This window comes from Cyprinodon tularosa, unplaced genomic scaffold, assembly GCF_016077235.1.
Source record: "Cyprinodon tularosa strain WSP-4 unplaced genomic scaffold, ASM1607723v1 ctg30, whole genome shotgun sequence".
NCBI classification, from domain to species: domain Eukaryota; kingdom Metazoa; phylum Chordata; class Actinopteri; order Cyprinodontiformes; family Cyprinodontidae; genus Cyprinodon; species Cyprinodon tularosa.
Genome location: NW_024039008.1, coordinates 7,476,817 through 7,496,068, shown reverse-complemented (window position 1 = coordinate 7,496,068; position 19,252 = coordinate 7,476,817). Strand labels below are relative to the sequence as shown.

General features: G+C 38.0%; 1 protein-coding gene across 1 annotated transcript; it reads right to left on the bottom strand.

Moving 5' to 3' along the window:
• Positions 1-218: 218 nt before the first annotated feature.
• On the bottom strand, positions 219-12,191 carry LOC119787724 (calcium-activated potassium channel subunit beta-2-like). The gene is made up of 5 exons (XM_038291753.1): positions 11,893-12,191; positions 4,213-4,314; positions 3,856-4,026; positions 1,856-2,051; positions 219-663 (listed from the first exon to the last, which is right to left on the bottom strand). The coding sequence occupies exons 2-5, from the start codon at positions 4,260-4,262 to the stop codon at positions 379-381; spliced, it is 702 nt and encodes a 233-aa protein (XP_038147681.1). The 5' UTR covers positions 4,263-4,314; positions 11,893-12,191; the 3' UTR covers positions 219-378.
• Positions 12,192-19,252: the final 7,061 nt, after the last annotated feature.

Here is a 19,252-nt window from a genome sequence, read left to right as displayed (position 1 = left end):
AATTTCCCATGCTTAAAGGTGCAATAAAAAGATGGCGTTATGTATCCTCTGATCCACTGAACTAAAGACAAATAAAGACATGTTAGTAATGTAATTTAAAATTGAGTCAAAGTTAATGAGCTGCAGCCATGATTGCTTTCTGCAATTATAAAGTACTTTTCAAATGAACTCAATTAAAACCTACTGTTTGTGAACCACAAAAAAAAAACAGGAACACATTTTTGATGTTTTGAAATAGACTTTGTTCTGCATAGATGTCATCCATCAGTCAGCTGTCTTCTACCGTCCCTTTTTTCTTTGATCACTGAGTCGGACGGAGCGATCAAACCTTTAAATTAGTCCTTGAGCTCCGATCTGAAACCCGCCGCCTCGTAGGCTTCACCTTTTGATGCGGCTGAGTCTCTCACACATGACGGAGAGGTACTGGGTTAGCTTCACCATGGCGATGATCACAGATCCTCCAATCAAAGAGAAGGTTGGCCAAAATAAAGAGTGAAAGACAGCGATTCGACCATAAATCTGTGTCATGATGGCGCTCCCTGTCTTCTCTGTCGGGTTGACGTAACACTGGACTGTATGCTGAGACCTGAGTCGCTGGGAAATGTTCTGAACTATAGCGTGTGTCGCAGCGTAGTTCTTGTGGCACTTTGGAATGTAGAAACACTAAAAAAGCAAACAAAGAGAAAAAAATCATTGGATTCAGTCGGATAAATGAAATTTCCGTATGTTTTCAATGTATCATTCTACTGTATATCCTTGACTAATGCTTAAATATTATGGTAATACTGTCAGGATTTGGTTTTAAGGTTTTTGTGAGGACCCAAAAGCAGAAGCTGAGAGGCAGGGGTGAGATCTTTGAAGGTTTAAGGATGACAGGCAGCCAAACAGGAATCCAAAAAAATCCAACTTAAAAATGTTAATCAAAACAGGAATCCAAAAAACCAGCATAAGAATTAAACACAAACCAGAACCACAGAGACATCAGGGGAAAACAATCATGAGGAGCCAGGGTAGGATGAAGTAAGACGAGGGACTGCAGAGGGAGTGTATTTATGGCTGACTGAACAAAGGCAGGACTAACGAGCTGATAAGGAGCAGGTGTGACTAGAGCTGATGAGGAAGCCAAGGGAAAAGAAAACACAAGGGGGCAACAGAGGACAAAGAAAAACCTACGAAACTGAAATTAATCCAGACACCAATAAAGCTAGAAAACAAGTAAAAACCTGGATGAACTTGAAACTTAGAGGAAAATAACAGAACCAAGATCGTTACAAATACAAAAAAGGCCTCAGGCTACGAAAACAAACCCATAATCACCATGTTGTAAAGCCACTGTGCCACCAGGCACCCTGACTTTCCAACAGTTACTCATACTGCAAAGCTAACAGGGCTGCGCAATTAGTCCGAATCAAACTTTCAGAACTTACTGGATAGAAAGGAAAATATAATAATGATGGTTCATATATGGTTAGATTTAGGGAAATAATTTAGGACATTGTTCTGTTTTCTTGTTGCTGGTTCATCACAGCAGTTACTTCCTGACACTTGCGCAACTAAGAAATTACAGTAACATGTTAAATTATGTTTTCTTAAAAGATATAAAGTGAAGATGGTTTTTACTGTGCGCCTTATATCTCAAGTTAAATGGTAGAATCACAGTCGGTCATTTTAAAGAAGGTTATCGAGATACAGAAAATTAACAATTGAAACTCGATGTTTACGCTATAGTCAAATGAAATAAATCCAGCAGTTTTTGTTCAATCAACCAAAATCCGGGCTACAGAGACAACACTTTAAAGTAATATGTCTGTTGTTGATTTCAAACTCCACACCTGCAGCGTCTGCAGTTGCTTACCTCAGGGTTGCCACTCTGTGTCTCCTCGTTGTGCAGCAATCTCACCAGCCTTCCTGAGGAGTTTAGGCTGACATAGACTTGGAGACACGGGTAACGGGAACGCTTCCAGCAGTCTACCCCACAGCTGTATGAGCAGTTTACATCCCATACTATGGTGGAGTTCACTATGGTGCAGCTATCCTCTTCTGTCCACACACTGAGGAGACCAGGGCAGTCATTTTTAACATGCATTTCACGTGCATTAACGTGCATTTCAAAAGTATTCATGTACCTTGAAGAAGAAATTAATTTCCATATAACCAAGCACCCTCGAAACATTATTAAACAAGCTATTCATACGTGAAAAACCTGCGGAAAACTAATCCTTAAGGTTGTCAGAGAGAGTCATCTTTAAGATTTTTTTACTTTTAGACAGTAAGCATGTAGGAGATGATGTCCTGGACAGGTGAGATGAATTTGCTGGGCTAGATGCTAAAACTTATGTGTGATGGAAAGCTCACAGACTCTGGAACACATCACCCCAATAGTAATGCAAGGGAAATTTTTTTGTTTCTTTCAAGCAGTGCGCTTGTGCTCAGAGAAGGTTGCAAATACCTGGTTTGATCCCCCCAGCCTGCACTCTGGTTCTCTGAGCGAGACCCTTAACCCCACACTGCTCCAAGGGTGCCACACAATGGCAGCCCACTGCTCCCCAAGGAGATGGGTTGAATGCAGAGAGTTGTTTTTTCCATTGTGAGATCAATAAAGTTCAATTTCTATTCTTTATAACAGGGACAGGATTGCTGCAGAGATAAATGGCAGCAATTATAGAGCAATCACTTTAGATCAGGGGTGTGAAATACATTTTTTAGCACTTCGGCATAAACAAGTCTTTAAACTGTCTGGTTGCAATCAATTCAATTCAGTTTATTTCTATAGCGCCAATTCCCAACAAAGGTCATTTCAAGGCACTTTACAGTTCACCAGATCATCCAGTCAGATTGATTCAAAGGTTTCTGTCTAAGGAAAACCTTTTGATTGCATCGAATCATTGACTCATATGCGATCCCTAACACTAAGCATGCTTGAAGCGACAGTGGAGAGGAAAAGGGTTAGGAAGAAACCTCCAGCAGAACCAGGCTCAGTGTGAGCGGCCATCTGCTGAGGCCCACTGGGGTTCAAGGAGACAGAAGCAGAGATACAAAAAGGAGCTGTTGCTTTTTACAATTGCACTTTTATCACTTTTATCACTATTTCCTTTACAAAGAAAACACTACTCTGGTATAATACCTTTATTTCCATTTATCTTCCAGTTTTAGCCACTTATTTGAAAACAAGATGCTATGGAGCTAAATTTGAGCCATAAACCTCAGTCAATCTTCATTTAATTTTTAAATAAACAAAATGTAAAGGGAAAAATAAATATTTCAAAATTGAAAATTTACTTAAAAACTGAAAAAATAAGAAGACATTTCTAGTCCCAACGATTCCTGAATGTTTTTCCAGGCAAACTAACCTATCAGTCATCACTCCACACCCCATGTCATCTAAGTCCCGCCCCTATTCTCAGGAAATCCTTCAAAATATTCAAGTTTCATTCCATATTCTCAGGAAATCCTTCAAAATATTCAAGTTTCATTCCATATTCTCAGGAAATCCTTCAAAATATTCAATTTTCATTCCATATTCTCAGGAAATCCTTCAAAATATTAAATTTTCATTCAATATTCTCAGGAAATCCTTCAAAATATTCAAATTTCGTTCAATATATTCTTGTCAGTATATATGATAATATGATAATAATTTCCTAAACGGCATGCCATATGTGTGTGTGTATATATATATATATATATATATATATATATATATATATATATATATATATATATATATATATATATATATATATATATATAATATGATTTAAAATGAACTTTACTTTTAAATAAAATTCTAAACTAATGAGCTATTTGCTCTTTAGTTACTTAAGTAGAAGTATAGATCCTGCTATTTTTTCTTACCTGTCAGTGTAAGACCGCAGTATGGTGATACCGAGGACAAAGTACATCATTAGAGAGAAAATCACCATGCTGAGGCCCAACAGGATGGCTCTGTCCTCGCCTGCCCTCAGAGCCGTCACTGTCCTCCGTCTGTCCAGGACCTCATAGTCCCGAATCCTCTGATAAATAGAACTGAACAGGATCAAAACACTTTAATGGTATGTATATATATATATATATATATATATATATATATATATATATATATATATATATATATATATATATATATATATATATATATATATATATATATATATATATATGAATTAAACGATCAAGCTGCAAAGAAAGCTGATTTCTGAATAAATGTCTTACTTCCTTTCAGTCTGTCTGTCTGTGGCTTTAGGTCCCACCCATAGAAACATTGCTTCAGGGGACTTTGAAAACTGAAGTCTGCAGCTGGAAGAGCTGATCCACCTCCAATAAAAAACACAGAAACATGTGAAAGAACCTGGATAGAAACTTATTTTATCTGCCTTTTTCTCTGTAATTAGAAAGGCTGTGACAATTTTGCCAGAATAGAGTCAAACCTAAATCATACGGTGACAGTTACATAATTTCTTCAATATTTAAGTCAATAATTCATATGACTGTTTTACTCTTTAAAGGGCCCTTAAAATAAATAATTACTTTACCTTATGTTTATGTGCATGAAATAAAGTTCTCATTATAATAATTTCTGAAAACATAATATTTGAATAATATTTAATTATTTAATGAGTCAATTGAATGTATTTTTTTATATTTCTTGATACATTTAATTGTTTAATTGTATATGCTACATTATAGTTTTCATATTTAAATCCTGTAACCAAATAATTAAATGTTATATCTTCTTATTTCATGGTATTTAAGAATTCAATAACTCAGTGGTCACCTCATAGTGATTGTAAAAAACACCTCACTTTGGGAAGCGCTGCTCTAACAGTCTGCCTGTTTGCCTGCCTCCTTCACAGCTGTTCCAAATCCCCATAATACCACAGCTGCATTTTACGACATTCTCCACTCCTACCTCAGTACTTTATATAACCTCACAGGATACCATCGCTGGATTCTTCTGTCATAATAGTGTTAAATTAATCTTTTTATCTGCCGTAGTTCCCTGACCTGCTCTCCTTTGGGTCCATGATAAGTTACCCTGGACAATATAAAAGAACCATTGTTTTCACATTTTATAAAAGAAACAGTCTCATAAGAATTCAAGTTTTTAGACACTGAATTTATAATCCAAAATTTTTAACCTGTGCAGTTGTCTAGTTGATTTTTTTTTGCTTTATTTATTTTTTTACTTCGGTTTAGCGAGCAAACATTCCACCTGGACAAATTCTACTGCAGATATTCGTAAATAAAATAATTAAAATGATAAAATGTGTAGACCTGATGACTTAACCCTTTGAAGCCTGATCCAAGAATAAAACAAAACAGAAAAATTACTTTTTTTTGGTTTGAATTCCGTATTTGCCCTTTTAACAAAATATGTAAAAAGAAAAAACAGAAATAAATTTTTGACATTAATAATTTATTACTATGCGATAAGTCAAGATTATTTTTTGTGTAGTCTTCTACTGGCTATTATCAGGTATATCTGATTGTGTACAATAGGATTTTCAGCAAAGTTTTTACCATTAAATTATGCAAAAGGTGTCAGACGCAAAACATTTCAGAAACCGTATGTATCAAATACGATACATTTGGCATTAAAAGGGTTAAAGTTGGCTTTTAGCCAATCAAATTATTCCATCCATGCATTTGCTGCCTTCAAATATTAGAATATCATCCCAGCAGGGTTTCACCAAAGGTCCTCTTTTTTTTTAAATTATTTTTAAACTGATGTAGTTTGGCTGCCATGGAACTCAAGTTTTAAGTAAAAACATAAAATTTCACGGGAACATTTCCTGTGTCCTTGTGACGCCGGAAATTAACCAAGTAGTTGACAAATCATAACCAATTCTTATTATACTGGTTAGAGTCAATCGCAGTTTAATAATTGTTTTTTTAATGCTTTCTGAGAATCAGGTGCACAGCACAGTTAATAAGATCCTCGTCATATTAAATTCTCAAGATGGTGGCTCCACAAGGCTTGAAAAAATGTACAAATTATCTGCAAAATACGCTGATGTTTTAAGTCGGATTTTGCTCTTATTGGATTTTTTTTAACCCACCCACAAATAGGTCATATTGTTACAAAATGTACATAAAAATGCTTCAAAAACAATATTTTATTTTCATGCAATATTTTTCTTCTACTCAACTGTTAAAATTTTAGACATTAATAATATTAGATACTGATACTGATTTGGAGAGCCTCTTATGTTCTGTATTTGTTGTCAGTAGTTGAGACTCATTTTCACCAAACAGATCTGGATCCAGTGAATAGAGGGTCAGTTTGTGTCATAATGGACATAAATAAAAACATTTAAAAACATCTTTATTAATAGAAGAACTTTTCAAAGCTCAGCTTTTCTCCTTCACTTTGTTTCCGGCGCCTCGCCTTAAGTTGTAAACCAGTCCGTCAGTATTTGATTAAACATTTTCTGATGAGTTTATTGGCTACTGTGGTTCATGCTTAAAATGACCTGAGCGTCTGAGTTGTCCACAGCACATACCCGTCACTCGTTTAGAGTTAAGGATCAGTGCAGAAATGGAAACCATCCTGTCATGTGAAAGCTGACATTTTGAAGGTCAGTATTAAAAAAGAACACTTATATAACTCCAAATGTAGGGTGTCGTTTCATTACTGGTTTCAGGGCTGCATTTGAAATGAAACCAGATTTCTTTCTTCCTGATTTAAGGTAATTAGGAAAGAAACAAAGTGGAGGATTTCCAGAGCAAAGCAGGCTAGAGAGAGTTTGGCTGGATGCCTGCATTTGCAGAGGCCTTGTTCCCTGCCTCAACCATGCCAGGTTCTGACCCCCACCCAAAAGACTTTTACTTCTCCTCTTTCCTCCCCCTTTCCTGGCTGTCTACTGTCACATAAAGGCCAATAGTGCCCAAAAAATCTGGAAAAAAAGGCACAAGTAGGAAGCTCCTGTAAAATTGAGCATTTGTGATGTGAATTAAAAGTAAACAGACCCATGGATGAATTAGAGATGACACCCTTCAAAATCATCATAATCCATGAAAAACCATCCTGGTTTTTCCATGTGTGACTTCTTTGGTGGATGAAAGAAACCGTTTCTCTAAAAGCAAGTCTAGAGGACTAATCAAACTATACATAAAAGATTTCCCATTGAGTGTGACTATTGAAGTGGTAAAGCAGCATCCTGTTAAACAAAAATTGTTGGTTTGATTCCAGCTTTGTCCTGCTGCAGGTCTATGTCACTTTCAGGACAGAAACTTAATTATAAGTTTGGTACCGATCAGAAGGGCGGAGTTACTGTTTACCTAGCAGATGGTCTTGTATGTGGCTTGAAGGAAAGAGTATTTGATTGTACAAAGCAAATTGGAAAGAATGCAATTAGTCTAACTCAGTCTGTTAAAAAAATAATATTTTCATATATATATATTTACATATATATATATATATATATATATATATATATATATATATATATATATATATATATATATATGTATGTAAATACTTTTTTTATTTAAAAGAATTAAACAATGAAATCAACAAAATAATTTTAATATAAAACACTGTAAAAAAAAAAAAAATATATATATATATATATATATATATATATATATTAGTGCTGTCAATCGATTAAATTTTTTTAATCGCGATTAATCGCATCAATGCCTAAGTTAACTCGCGATAAATCGCATTTCAATCACACATTTTTTTTCTGATTGAAAGTCATTTAAATACTCTCGATGACATACAAAAAATACATACAGGCTAGGTTTGTGCCAATGTTCTTTTTTTTTATGAAAACAGGTCACAGACACTGATTTATGCCATAGAAACATATGGCAAGAAGATGGGGAGGCATGTAGCAAAAAATAACAAATATGTAGCCAAAAAAAGCCCCTGAAAACAGGCTGATGTAAAAGACAGTCTTTACAGTTAATACAGTCTTTTGAACAAAGACAAGCATTTTACCCTACTGCTATAAAATGCAGTAGAGTTAACATTAGATGTTAATTAACCAAGATAATAATGAACAATTTTCAATCAATACATCAAAATCAATAGACCGACATCACTAGATGGAGGTAGTCTATGCTCTAGAAAGTTACTTTTCAGCCTCTTAACAAAAATGAGAACACACACACCCACACATACACACACACACACACACGATACCGACCTGTGGCGTACACAGACAGCAAGAGTGCCGTAGCAGATTCCATTTCACCTCAGTAATCTGTTTTCTCAGCGTATTTCAGGTTGCTACTAGTTACCAGACACTCAACTTGTTTGTTGGTGGTGGGGCTTAAAGAAAAGGCACTAGCGTCACCCAGTGTATGAGCGTCTTTTTCCCTTCAGGAGCTCCGCTCTCGAAGCCTATGAGAAATGCATAGACTGGGGGAAAATAGCCCCGCCTTCCCGCAGGCTGCAGCGGGATGTACTTGGAAAATTGTACCATAAAACCACATAGCGTTAATCTCACGTTAAAAAAATGATCGCCATTAAAATGGCCTTGCGTTAACGCGATAATAACGCGATAATTTTGACAGCACTGATATATATATATATATATATACCGTATTTTCACGACCATAAGGCGCACCGGACTAAAAGGCGCACTCTCAGTTATGTGTCCCATTTCTGTATTTAACACACACATAAGGCGCACCGGACTATAGGGCGCATTTTTTATATACAGGTGCATGTCCTCTACTACCTTTAAATAGCTCTACTGCGTATTTAAAAATACAGCGGGAGCAAAACTGAGTATGACTGTGCTTTATTCATGTATTTATTACAAAGTATTAATCAAACCTGGCAGCTGGCCGTGAGACAGACACATCGCAGATGACACAGCGCTGTGGTCACTCCTAAATTAACTTAAAATCCTGAAACCTGCCGACAGAATATGTTCGCTTTTATTACCGGTATCCTGGTGCCTGCAGCTAAAATTATTTAGATGAAAAACACCTGCCAGCAGCCGCGGTGAACGAAAGGATTTCTCCTGTCGGCGCACCGCTGGTATGTGGGGGTCTGAGCGCCTCCGACAGAAATAGATAATCTGGATGAACTGACTGCAATTATTAAGTTTTCAGGTGGACTTTCTCACTTAAAAACATATTAAAACTACTTTATTCCCACTGATCACAGCAAATAGCTGCAAGATTTAGATTATTTAGATGAAAAAACACCTGCCAGCCACCGCGCTGAAGAGGAGGAGACGCTGCTGTTGAATTAAGCTTTCAGGTAGAAAAATAGAGCGGGAGCAAACCTGAGTATGATTGTGCTTTATTCATGTATTTATTACAAAGTATTAATCAAACCCATCAAAGTCATCATCCTCTGTTATCCTCAGCATTCCTCTGAATAAAACAGCTGCGCTAAATCAGACATGCCAGTTTCCCCTTCTTCGCTGTCAGAGTCACTTTCCGTGCAGCGCAGCTCCTCAGAAATAATGCCGGCTTTTGCAAAAGCTTGAACAACAGAGCCAGCAGACACAGTCCATCTACAATCCATCCGCAAACTGTGGCGTAACTTGCCCGGCGCTGCCTTCCCATTATCCTGAAACTGTGGTCTCCGTCTGTCATCCATCGCTCCCACGCCGCTCGCAGCCTTACTGTGAACGGGCGCTTCACACCGATGTCGAGCGGTGGAAGTTCCTTTGTCAGACCCCCGGGATAACGGCGAGCACAGCGTTCATTTGATTCATCTTTTTTTCACATCGGCTGTGAGATGGGCACGCAGCGATGGTGATGCGTGGAAAAAACCACCTAGTCTTCTCACATACACCTGTCTCAGCCACGCATCCACCGAGCCTTTTCATTTGCGTTAATATCATATGTCATCAGAGCGCTGTCTGTCTCGCTGTCAGCTCCCAGATCAGCTTCTCTGATTGGTTGATGCGGCGCGTCCAGCAGCAAAACTTCAATTTTTCCATGTCGAGCAGCAGCAGCGCGTTGGCGGCGCGTCAGATGCTTAAACGCTCCCGACGTGCTGCACCAAAACGCGGTGCAGGACCTTTTGCTGCACCTATATGCGCGTCAACCATTGACTTTGCATGTAAACTCGCTGCTTCTGCTGCACCTGCTGGGTCCGGTTCACACCGATGTCGAGCGGTTGAACAGCGAGCACAGGGTTAATTTGTTTCCCCATGTTTTTCACATCAGCTGTGAGATGGGCACGCATGGAGTTACATATTAACAGCGATGGCGAGGAGTGGAAAAAAAACACCTGGTCTCCTTACATTCAGCCACTCTTTCATCATCTCCTCAATGAGGTGGTCTCAAAAGTCGCAGTTACAACACACATAGGGCGCACCGCACCATAGGGCGCACCGCACATTTTGAGGGGAAAAAAAGACGTTTAAGTGCGCCTTATAGTCGTGAAAATACGGTATATATATATATATATATATATATATATATATATAGTACTATCAATAAAACACAGGAGAACACAGGACAGATACTCTCCAAACCTTGTGGCCTTTGATTAATCTACTGCTGACAGAAGCAACAGGGTATTTCTATGTAAGTTTGCGGCCGAATATTTTTTTTGGGAGAGTGTAAGGCCAATTTCCTTATAAGATGCTACTTTGTGCGGGCTTATGGGTAATTGCGTTTTGGGAGTTAGGTCTGAATTGAGTTAAGGTTAGTTTTAGGCTTAGGTATACACTGGTTATGGGTAGAGTTAAGCCGGGCATATACCATACGATTTTTTTTGCCCTTTTCGGGCCGATTCTTCAGTCGTGCAAGAATTTTTTCGATTAGGCCGACTTTCAGCCTCATCATGGTGCGTTCTGCGCCGTGTAATAAACAGGAGGTAACGAGGAGCAATTAGCCTCTCACGACCACCTCCCGAGGAATTGTAAAGGTCGGGAGTACATCAAACATGTTTAGAAATCAGTCGGCCATCTTAAGGTCGCAGCAGAGGGTCGCACCGCACAGTGTGCGAACATGCATTGTGAACTGTGAACTTTTAAAGCTGTAGCTGCGTGCAACAATTGAAAATATCACACAGTGTATGCCCGGTTTAAGGGTGAGAATCTGCCATAGATATAAATGGGGAATGAATGGAAATCAAAGCACAGTCCCTGTGAAGGATAGCCAGAAATAACATATGCATGCGTGTGTGGGTGTACCTGTCTAGCCCTCAGAGTGAGGACCATTTTTCCAATTTCACCCTCAGATTGAGGACAAGTTGTTGCAAAGTGAGGACATTTTTGCTGGTCCTCACAAGCCATTTTTCTTAATGGTTAGGTTTAGGGCTAAGGTGTCAATTGGGTTAGGGTTAGGGTGAGGTAGGCATTGGTGATGGTTACGTTTAGAGTTAGGGCATAGAAAGGGTTAAAAATGAGTGAAAATTAATGGGAGTCAACTCATGGTCCTCTACATATAGCAGAACAAGTATACGTGTTTGTGGGTGTGTGTGTGTGAATCGCATCAAGCAGTGATTGTGTGACATGCCATTCAGCAGGACAATTGTTTCACCAAAGCAATCCAAAAGCTATTTAGGGTGAAGAGGTGGAAAAACATAAAAGGAAAAGCTGGAGAACGGAAATAAATCTAAGAGAGAAAACATGAACATGGCTAGAGAAGAAGCAGACAGAACTTAGTAAAGAAATCCTTCCAATCCTGGTTCTTCATTAAATACCAAACAACTGCTGGGTGCAGCTTACAGATGATTTGAAATCTTTAGTTTATAAGTTAGAGAAATATCCCAGTTAAAATACTGGTTTCTACAGTCATTTCCAGCTGGTTGGTTTGATTTGCCACTTTCTGTCCAAGGTGTCATGGAAAAATTATTTCATGTCATGATCTACAAAGTATTTCAAGTGGTGTAAACGAGTCATGAGCTCACGCAGTCCTACACACAACCCAGTGTCTTATATTTCTTTGATATGATCGAACAGAACTTACCTAACTTCTGTAGGCAGACGGACCCAGATCAGCTGCAGTGTTTGGGCATTGTTCTCCCAGCAATGCACCCGCCACCCTATCCTGACCTGACCTTACTCTTGCTAAGCCTGTCCATCATTTTCATACACTTATCGTCTGTCACTCCTACTGGAGTAAATCCTACCTAACGGGTCTTGAACCCTGGGAAAACAAAGTGTAATCGATCCACGTTTTACTGGTTTTCTTGAGGCGGGTTATTGAAAGTGAGATAACACCAGTGTCACCAGCATCCGTCAGATGTGGGAGGTATGTGGGCTGGGAGAGAGTGTGGAGTAAAAAGAGAAGGGAAGGACTGTAGGAATGATATCTGGGTTCAGAGCGTGACTGGGATTAGATCAGGCATCAGCTGTGACGTCCTGTCCAGACAAAACCAGGTTTCAGTGTATCCCACAAGCTTCTTGGTCAGATAGGAGGTGTTGCCCTAAAGAAGTAGATTATATTTGAGATATGCATCCCCAAAGTCAGTTCTCGAGGGCCTCTGTCCAGCAGGTTTTAGAGGTTTCTCTGCTCCAGCACAGCTGATTTTCATTCATAGTTGATTAAAAGGCTTTTGCTGAACTGCAATAATCAGAATCAGCTGTGCTAAAGCAGGGAAACCTTTAAAACCTGCAGGACAGCGACCCTCAAGGACAGACAGGCCTTCTGCTAAAACGGGACAGTTTTAAGCCACACTCTGCACCTTCTCCAGTTGAGTTTTTAGAAGCTATTCAACTCATTATGGATTTAACACCAACACATGTTTCTCCTCTATGATGACAGTGTGGACTGCCTAGTTTTTAGTTAACACATCCACCTCTTTTGTGTCTTTTACGTCCGTTGATTACATTTCATCCTTACACTCAAACTTTTCTGTGTGGGAAAAAAAAAAAAGTATTTAGCTCTGCCTTACATAGCCTGAGTCTTCTCATATTTGCAATAGTAATGAATAAATTGACGGATTCCGTCTGACCACAGTCCATATGGAATATATTTTAGTCATAATGCTGTGATTGTGAAAGTGTGTGCAGCAGTTAAGCTCTACTCTAGGGGAAAAAGCAAGCTGGAGAAGGAGGATAGATGATTTGTTAATGGAAGATAAAGCTTAAAAAGTGGAGGAGTTCACAGTAATTTTCTAGTAAAAACTAGTTCATTTTCTCATTATCGCCATAACAAGATGATTGGTGTGTGATAAAACTGATCACATCCTTCAATACCACAACGTTAATTCTGTAAATAATCCTGTGTTTAACTTTCAAGTAACGAGACGACATTGTTGGTTTAATGATTTGCTTCCACTTCTGATTCATAAGCAATAGGCCTATACTTCTGGTGACGTAGCACCCGGTGTTACGCCTGTAACAGGTAGAGGAAGCAGTAATCCTCAACATGATTCCAGATTAAAGATTCTCATAAGAAAAACAAAAACAGATTTGTTTCAACTGTATTCCATGCAATCCAATCTAGTTAATATTTATGTTTGAAATGTTGAATTGTGATGGAATATGTAGCCCATCTCATTCAATGTTTGAACAGTTGGTAGATCTAAAGTTAGCACACAGCTTCAGTTGCTTCAGCTAGTAACTACTGATCAGGCCCCAAATCTAGGTGTAGTGCTGGATTCAGACTTGAACCTCCAAAAGCATTTAAAGAATAATGTCTCAGCATGATCTGGAAAAACTAATCCATGCGTTTATTTTTAGTCGAATTGATTACTGCAACAGTGTTTTCAAAGGTCTGCCTAAAAAGTGGATCAGACAGCTGCAGCTAATCCAGAACGCTGCTGCCCGTGTCCTCACTAAGACTAAGAAAGTAGAGCACATCACCCCAGTTCTAAAGTCCTTCCACTGGCTCCCTGTATCTCAGAGAATAGACTTTAAAATACTTCTGTTAGTCTATAAATCTCTGAATGGCTTAGCACCTAAATACATCACAGACTTGCTATCAGTGTATCAACCCTCCAGACCACTCAGGTCTTCTGGCTCCAGCCTGCTCTGCATACCTAGAACCAGAACTAAACATGGAGAAGCAGCATTTAGTTCCTATGCTCCACTTATCTGGAACAAACTTTTAGGAAACTGTAAAAGTGCGGAAAACCTGAGTTCCTTTAAATCAAGACTAAAAACACATTTGTTTATGATTGGCTTCCACTGTTCTAGTTAAACAGTTCAACTTAAACATCATTAGTTCAACTTTTTTATTTTCTTTAGTCCAACTTTTTTGTTTCTGCATTTTTTATTTTATATTATATACATTTTTTCTTCCTACTTGCTTTGATTCTGTTTTATTTTTCTATATTTTAATCATGTAAAGCACTTTGCATTGTCTTTTTACTGAATTGTGCTATACAAATAAATTTGCCTTGCCTTGCCTTACATAAATTGGTTATAATTTATGGATATTCGAGCTTTTGATGACTCGTCTCATTCTGCTCTGACCTCACATCATCGAGGCTATTTTATCTGCACACCTTTCTTTGGACAGATCGTTGTGTGCATAAATCAGATCAACAGTTTCTGAAATACTCATGCCAAACAACCATGCCTCTCTCAAAGCACTTCAATCATCTTTCTTACTTTACTGCGTGATTGTCTGAGTTGCAATTTGTCTGAACAAGAAACTGAACAGGTGTTATTATCAGGTGGCCAATGGTTTTATATCAACATAATCTAATATTTCCAAATGCACATACATCTGGGAGCTATGAAGGTCATAAATCTTATTCCTTTTAATAAACTATATTTATATGATCAAATCTACTTGCTCAAGATCCTCCACGCTGTCCCTTACTTCATCCTTGATGCTTAAATAAATACCTACCTCATCAACGCATGCTGGCCTCTGAGCAGGTCATAAGATGCTTGGCACTGACGCAATGACTGCTTCTCTTCCTGGAAGGCAGCACTGACAGGTGGTGTGGTGCTGGCAGCGCTGTTCAGATAGTTGGGCTTGCTGGCATACATGCAAGCCTCTACATAGTTATCATCGCTCACATAACTCCATGTTTTGAAGTCTTTCGGTCGCCTAATAAATAACATCTTCACCCTAACATCATGGCTCGTTTTTTTTTAGAATGTTATAAGCTTGTGTTTGGGAGAAGACTACGGAGCCCCTAAAGGGACATGGAGGGGAAAAAAAGGACTTTTGCCATGTCTCCTTCCGCGGCGGAGGGAGACATGGCTGTTGTTGGGCTCGCTGTCTGAATGACGGCGCGCACTGATACGAACAGAGAGAAAATAGGACCAATTGATAACGACGTGTGACTTTTTCCACTACAATGTTTTTGGGATGCGAAAATATCACTCTTTTGGACACATAATGTTTTGGGAAGAGAAAAGTTTTATTTCGCTGTTCCTAAAAACCTGCAGGACTACTTTCGGCTTGACCAAAACTGGACGATAACTCTGCTCACAGGACGCTGCCAGGGGTAAGTCAGTGTGATTGCATGCCCCTGGTGATCGGGATGCCATACAGATTCATGTCAAAAATACCGAACTATCCCTTTAATTTTTTGCAAGATCTCGCAAAAGTTTTGCGGGATCTCACAAAACTTTATTTTTTCCCTCCATGTCCCTTGAGGGGCTCCGTAGAAGACCGATTTATGTACAACAAAAATGTTTAACTTGCTCTGACATACTTCAAATGTCTTATGCTGTTTTCAAACCGGGTGCTTTCTGGGCGTCAGAACGTCTGGTCTACATGCAAAGTCTACGGGGGACAGTGTTGAGGGGAGGGTTAGAGGTGATTTCGAGGGTTGGGAGCGGCGCATCCAAGCATTCTGGTATGTGAGCGTTTAAAACTGCTAAAAAGATGCACCAAAGAACATCATTTACATTATTTATTTAATCTTTAGTGCACAATTTCATCAAAGGAAAATTATCCTCACATGAAAAAGTGAAATATACCTTAACTTTAAACTTTACATTAAAAATCATCCTCTCAAAATAATAACCTAACTTTCCCCTCCATGCAGCACCCCTGTGTCGAAGCATCGCAGCGTTCGACGCTGGAGTTCAGTAAGTTGAACTTTTGCGGCTGAAAGAAAAGCTGATCCAGGATTTTCCTGGGTGAGGCAGTCATCGCCTATGCAGGCATTCTGCATATTTAAAATCAATAAATATCTAGGAAATTAAACTCCAAAGGTTAAAATAAAAAGCTGGAGGAATGTATTGTTATGTAGAACGAACAGAGAGCCAAATCTGATCATTTTTGGTGTAATAAAAATTTTTTTTAATGAACTATGGAGAAACCGTGTATAAATACACAAATTAACTAGAAATGTTAAAACCTGCAGATGAAAAATATTCAATTGTATATTCTGGTACTTGCAGTTTTTTACCACAAATCTTAAAAACTCTATATTCACTTCCAGCCCTCCGGTATGCTGGAAGTCAGGCACTCCGAACAAGAACTGCATATTTTAGTAAAATCATAATCCTGATGAACTGATGAACAGAGGATGTTTGGAGGTGGATTTTCTGGCTTAAAACATGTCTAAACTATATTTCCAACTCATAAAGTAAATGAAGCAAAGCTGCTCTCTAGCTGGAAGCTACAGAACAGAGCAGATAAACATCCAAAGCGTCGAAGCGTCAAATCGACTTGACCAGAATCTGACCCAGCGTCCATATTTGACGCCCAGAACTCCTTCGGTGTGAACGCAGCTTTAGAGGTGTTCAGGAAGGCAGATGACTTACTTTACCTTGCAGCTTTCATAATATAGATCTAAAGTTAGATTAAAAACATTAAAGCTACAGTGTGTAATTTTCAGCGGCATCTAACGTCCAGACTGCAGACCGCAGCAACATGAACATCCCCCCCCCACCGCTTCTCCCCCCCAACAGTACGGCGAGCGTTACGGGACAAAATGTCTTCCACGACGTCTGCATCACCTACCTTCTCAAGTGATGAGGTTTGTTTACATAGATAATTTTACAGATAGTATTTCATTAGTCTGTGTAGGGTATAGATTTCATGCAGACTTAAGATAATAAATATACCCGTTATTTTTTCTACATCGTTGTGACGTTTTGGCGATCTCGCAATCCCTAGTTTGTTGGCTCTGCGCTGCCGTAACGCAAAGATGTCTGCCTCTATGGCTGCGAGACCCGCTCCTATGTAATTATAAATAACGAATTCTAAGGCAACGCAAATATTAAGGTTAACAGGCTGAGCTCGTAGATGATGATAAATAACATAGTTATGTATAATATATTACATTTCTGACTGTATATCCCTGTAATTATTACACACTGTAGCTTTAAGTCCCATCATTCAATAATAAATGTAATGGCAAAACTTGCCATGATAGGACTTTACTACACTGTTCTAATTTAATGTGATTTGTGCTCAACAAGTCTTACATTTATTTCACCCTCAGTTTGATGCAATTCATTAAAATAGCAAGTTTAATACTTGCTTGACATATTGAGTTTTTGGATTTTATTAAAACTCTGTTAGATCTTTCTCATAAACTTTCACAGAGAGAAGAAGAGATTTTTTATATTTTATTTATAGTTGAGGATCTAATGAAATAGTTAAAGAAGTCTTATGGTCCTTGTTATGGAGTCAATTTTATTCCATTATTTTTAGCGAGCAAAAAAAACAAAATTTTTTAACTTTGAAAACTAATGAAATCCAGAAATTAAACTTAGACAAAAGTTTTGAGTGTTCTTACAGTAGATTTTTTTTATTTTGGATATTTATTTAAAGGAGAAGTCATATTCAGAATTTAAACTTCTGAAAGTACTTTAAACATGAAATTATTACATACAGTTCAATGAATGATACGTTTTTATTAATTTTCATTCCAATGTGCTTTACTGGAGACATCCATGTTTGTCAAAAAACACTACTGTTGATCAAGTCCCAGTGCTGTATCTGGTGTTTGTCACAACGCCCTATTATCCAAGTCATCTTGAAAACATTCTTCTTGGAAATGTTGAAGGTGCATAATATCCAGTTATCTGATTCAAAGGGGAAAACACTTGTTCTTCAGATCATAATCAGGATTACCTGCTCAAATAAAGGGAAAATTTTAAGGAATTTGTTATTTTTTTAGATTAGTTTTTGCAGTGCATCTCCATACATTAAACTCCACTAGCAAAGATATGTTTACCTCCCAGAAACCCATAATCTCCATAAAGTAGGAATGAAATTTTAATTAGTGGAGTGGTGGGGTAGTGGTTAGAGCAGTGCGCTTGACCCTTAACCTCACATTGCTCCCCGGCGCCACACAATGGCAGCCCACTGCTCCCCAAAGGGATGGGTCAAATGAATGAAGACAGTGAATTTCTCCATTGTGAGAGAAATATTTCTATTCTAATCAAATGTGAATAAAATCTATTCCTTACGTATACGTATATATCTTTTTTTAGTTATCAAAATAAAATAAAAAAGATAACTTCAGGATGTTCTATTTGTATTTCTATTGTGGTAAAGAAAAAAAGATAAATAAGATAATTTTTCTAACAAAAAAATCCACTGTACTTTGTTTCCAAGTTTGAAGACGTTTCTCTTCCCATCCAGGAAGGTTTTTCAATTCAAAATATCAGGAATAGCGTTGAGTTCGAGGGTTTTTCTACAGTAGCCCATCAGAATATTGTGTTTTTATTGAAAAATCCTCCAAGATGGGAAGTGAAATGTCTTCAAACTTGGAAACTAAGTCCAGTGGATTGTTTCATAACTTTTTTGGACTGAATATGACCTGGATGACTGAGAATCTCCACCAGCATAAATAAGATAACTTCTAAGGAAAGCTTACACAGTCTCAATGTGGTTATTTGAAAATGTAAATGAGTTGGAAAATTAAAAATAGAAAGTAGGAGCGGAGGAAGTGAAGGACAGTGAGCTTTAGATTCTCTTCTCTTTCATCTCTTGTTATCTTGTCTAGAATGAGTGATAGTAGAGCAGTAGGAGCAGCTGGTGCTAACAGTCCAGATCAGACTTAGTGTCTGCTTACAGCGATGCAGCTTTAATGAAATAATCCAGATTGGTGACGAGTCATGCTAGCACATGTAATCAAATTAGCTGGGGAGTTTCATAATAGTAGTACTATTTCTATATTCTGTTATCAAATTATTTTTAGTTTACACAACAAAATGACATAAAAAAAAAACCAAAAGCTTGAATTATGAAAATTAACGTATCATATATTGTATAATTATTGGTTTAACTCGCCAGGATCAACAGGGACAAAGCTATATGCCCAGAAACAGATAAAGAATAACATCTAGTCAAATTAATAAACAGTCAAACTTCAATAAATGCAAATGAATAACCTAAATATATTAATTAAACTCAAAGAATCAGGGACTACATCAGTCTTTTTTTAGCACGTCTACCA

What these genes read in the sequence shown, in the direction of transcription:
- LOC119787724 (XM_038291753.1), bottom strand. Translation starts at nt 4,262, where the DNA reads ATGTTTCTATGGGTGGGACCTAAAGCCACAGACAGACAGACTGAAAGG. An exon ending in CTGCGGTCTTACACTGACAG is followed by an intron (nt 2,052 to 3,855) that starts GTAAGAAAAAAT and finishes TGGTCTCCTCAG; the next exon opens with TGTGTGGACAGAAGAGGATA. An exon ending in CACAGAGTGGCAACCCTGAG is followed by an intron (nt 664 to 1,855) that starts GTAAGCAACTGC and finishes TTGCTTTTTTAG; the next exon opens with TGTTTCTACATTCCAAAGTG.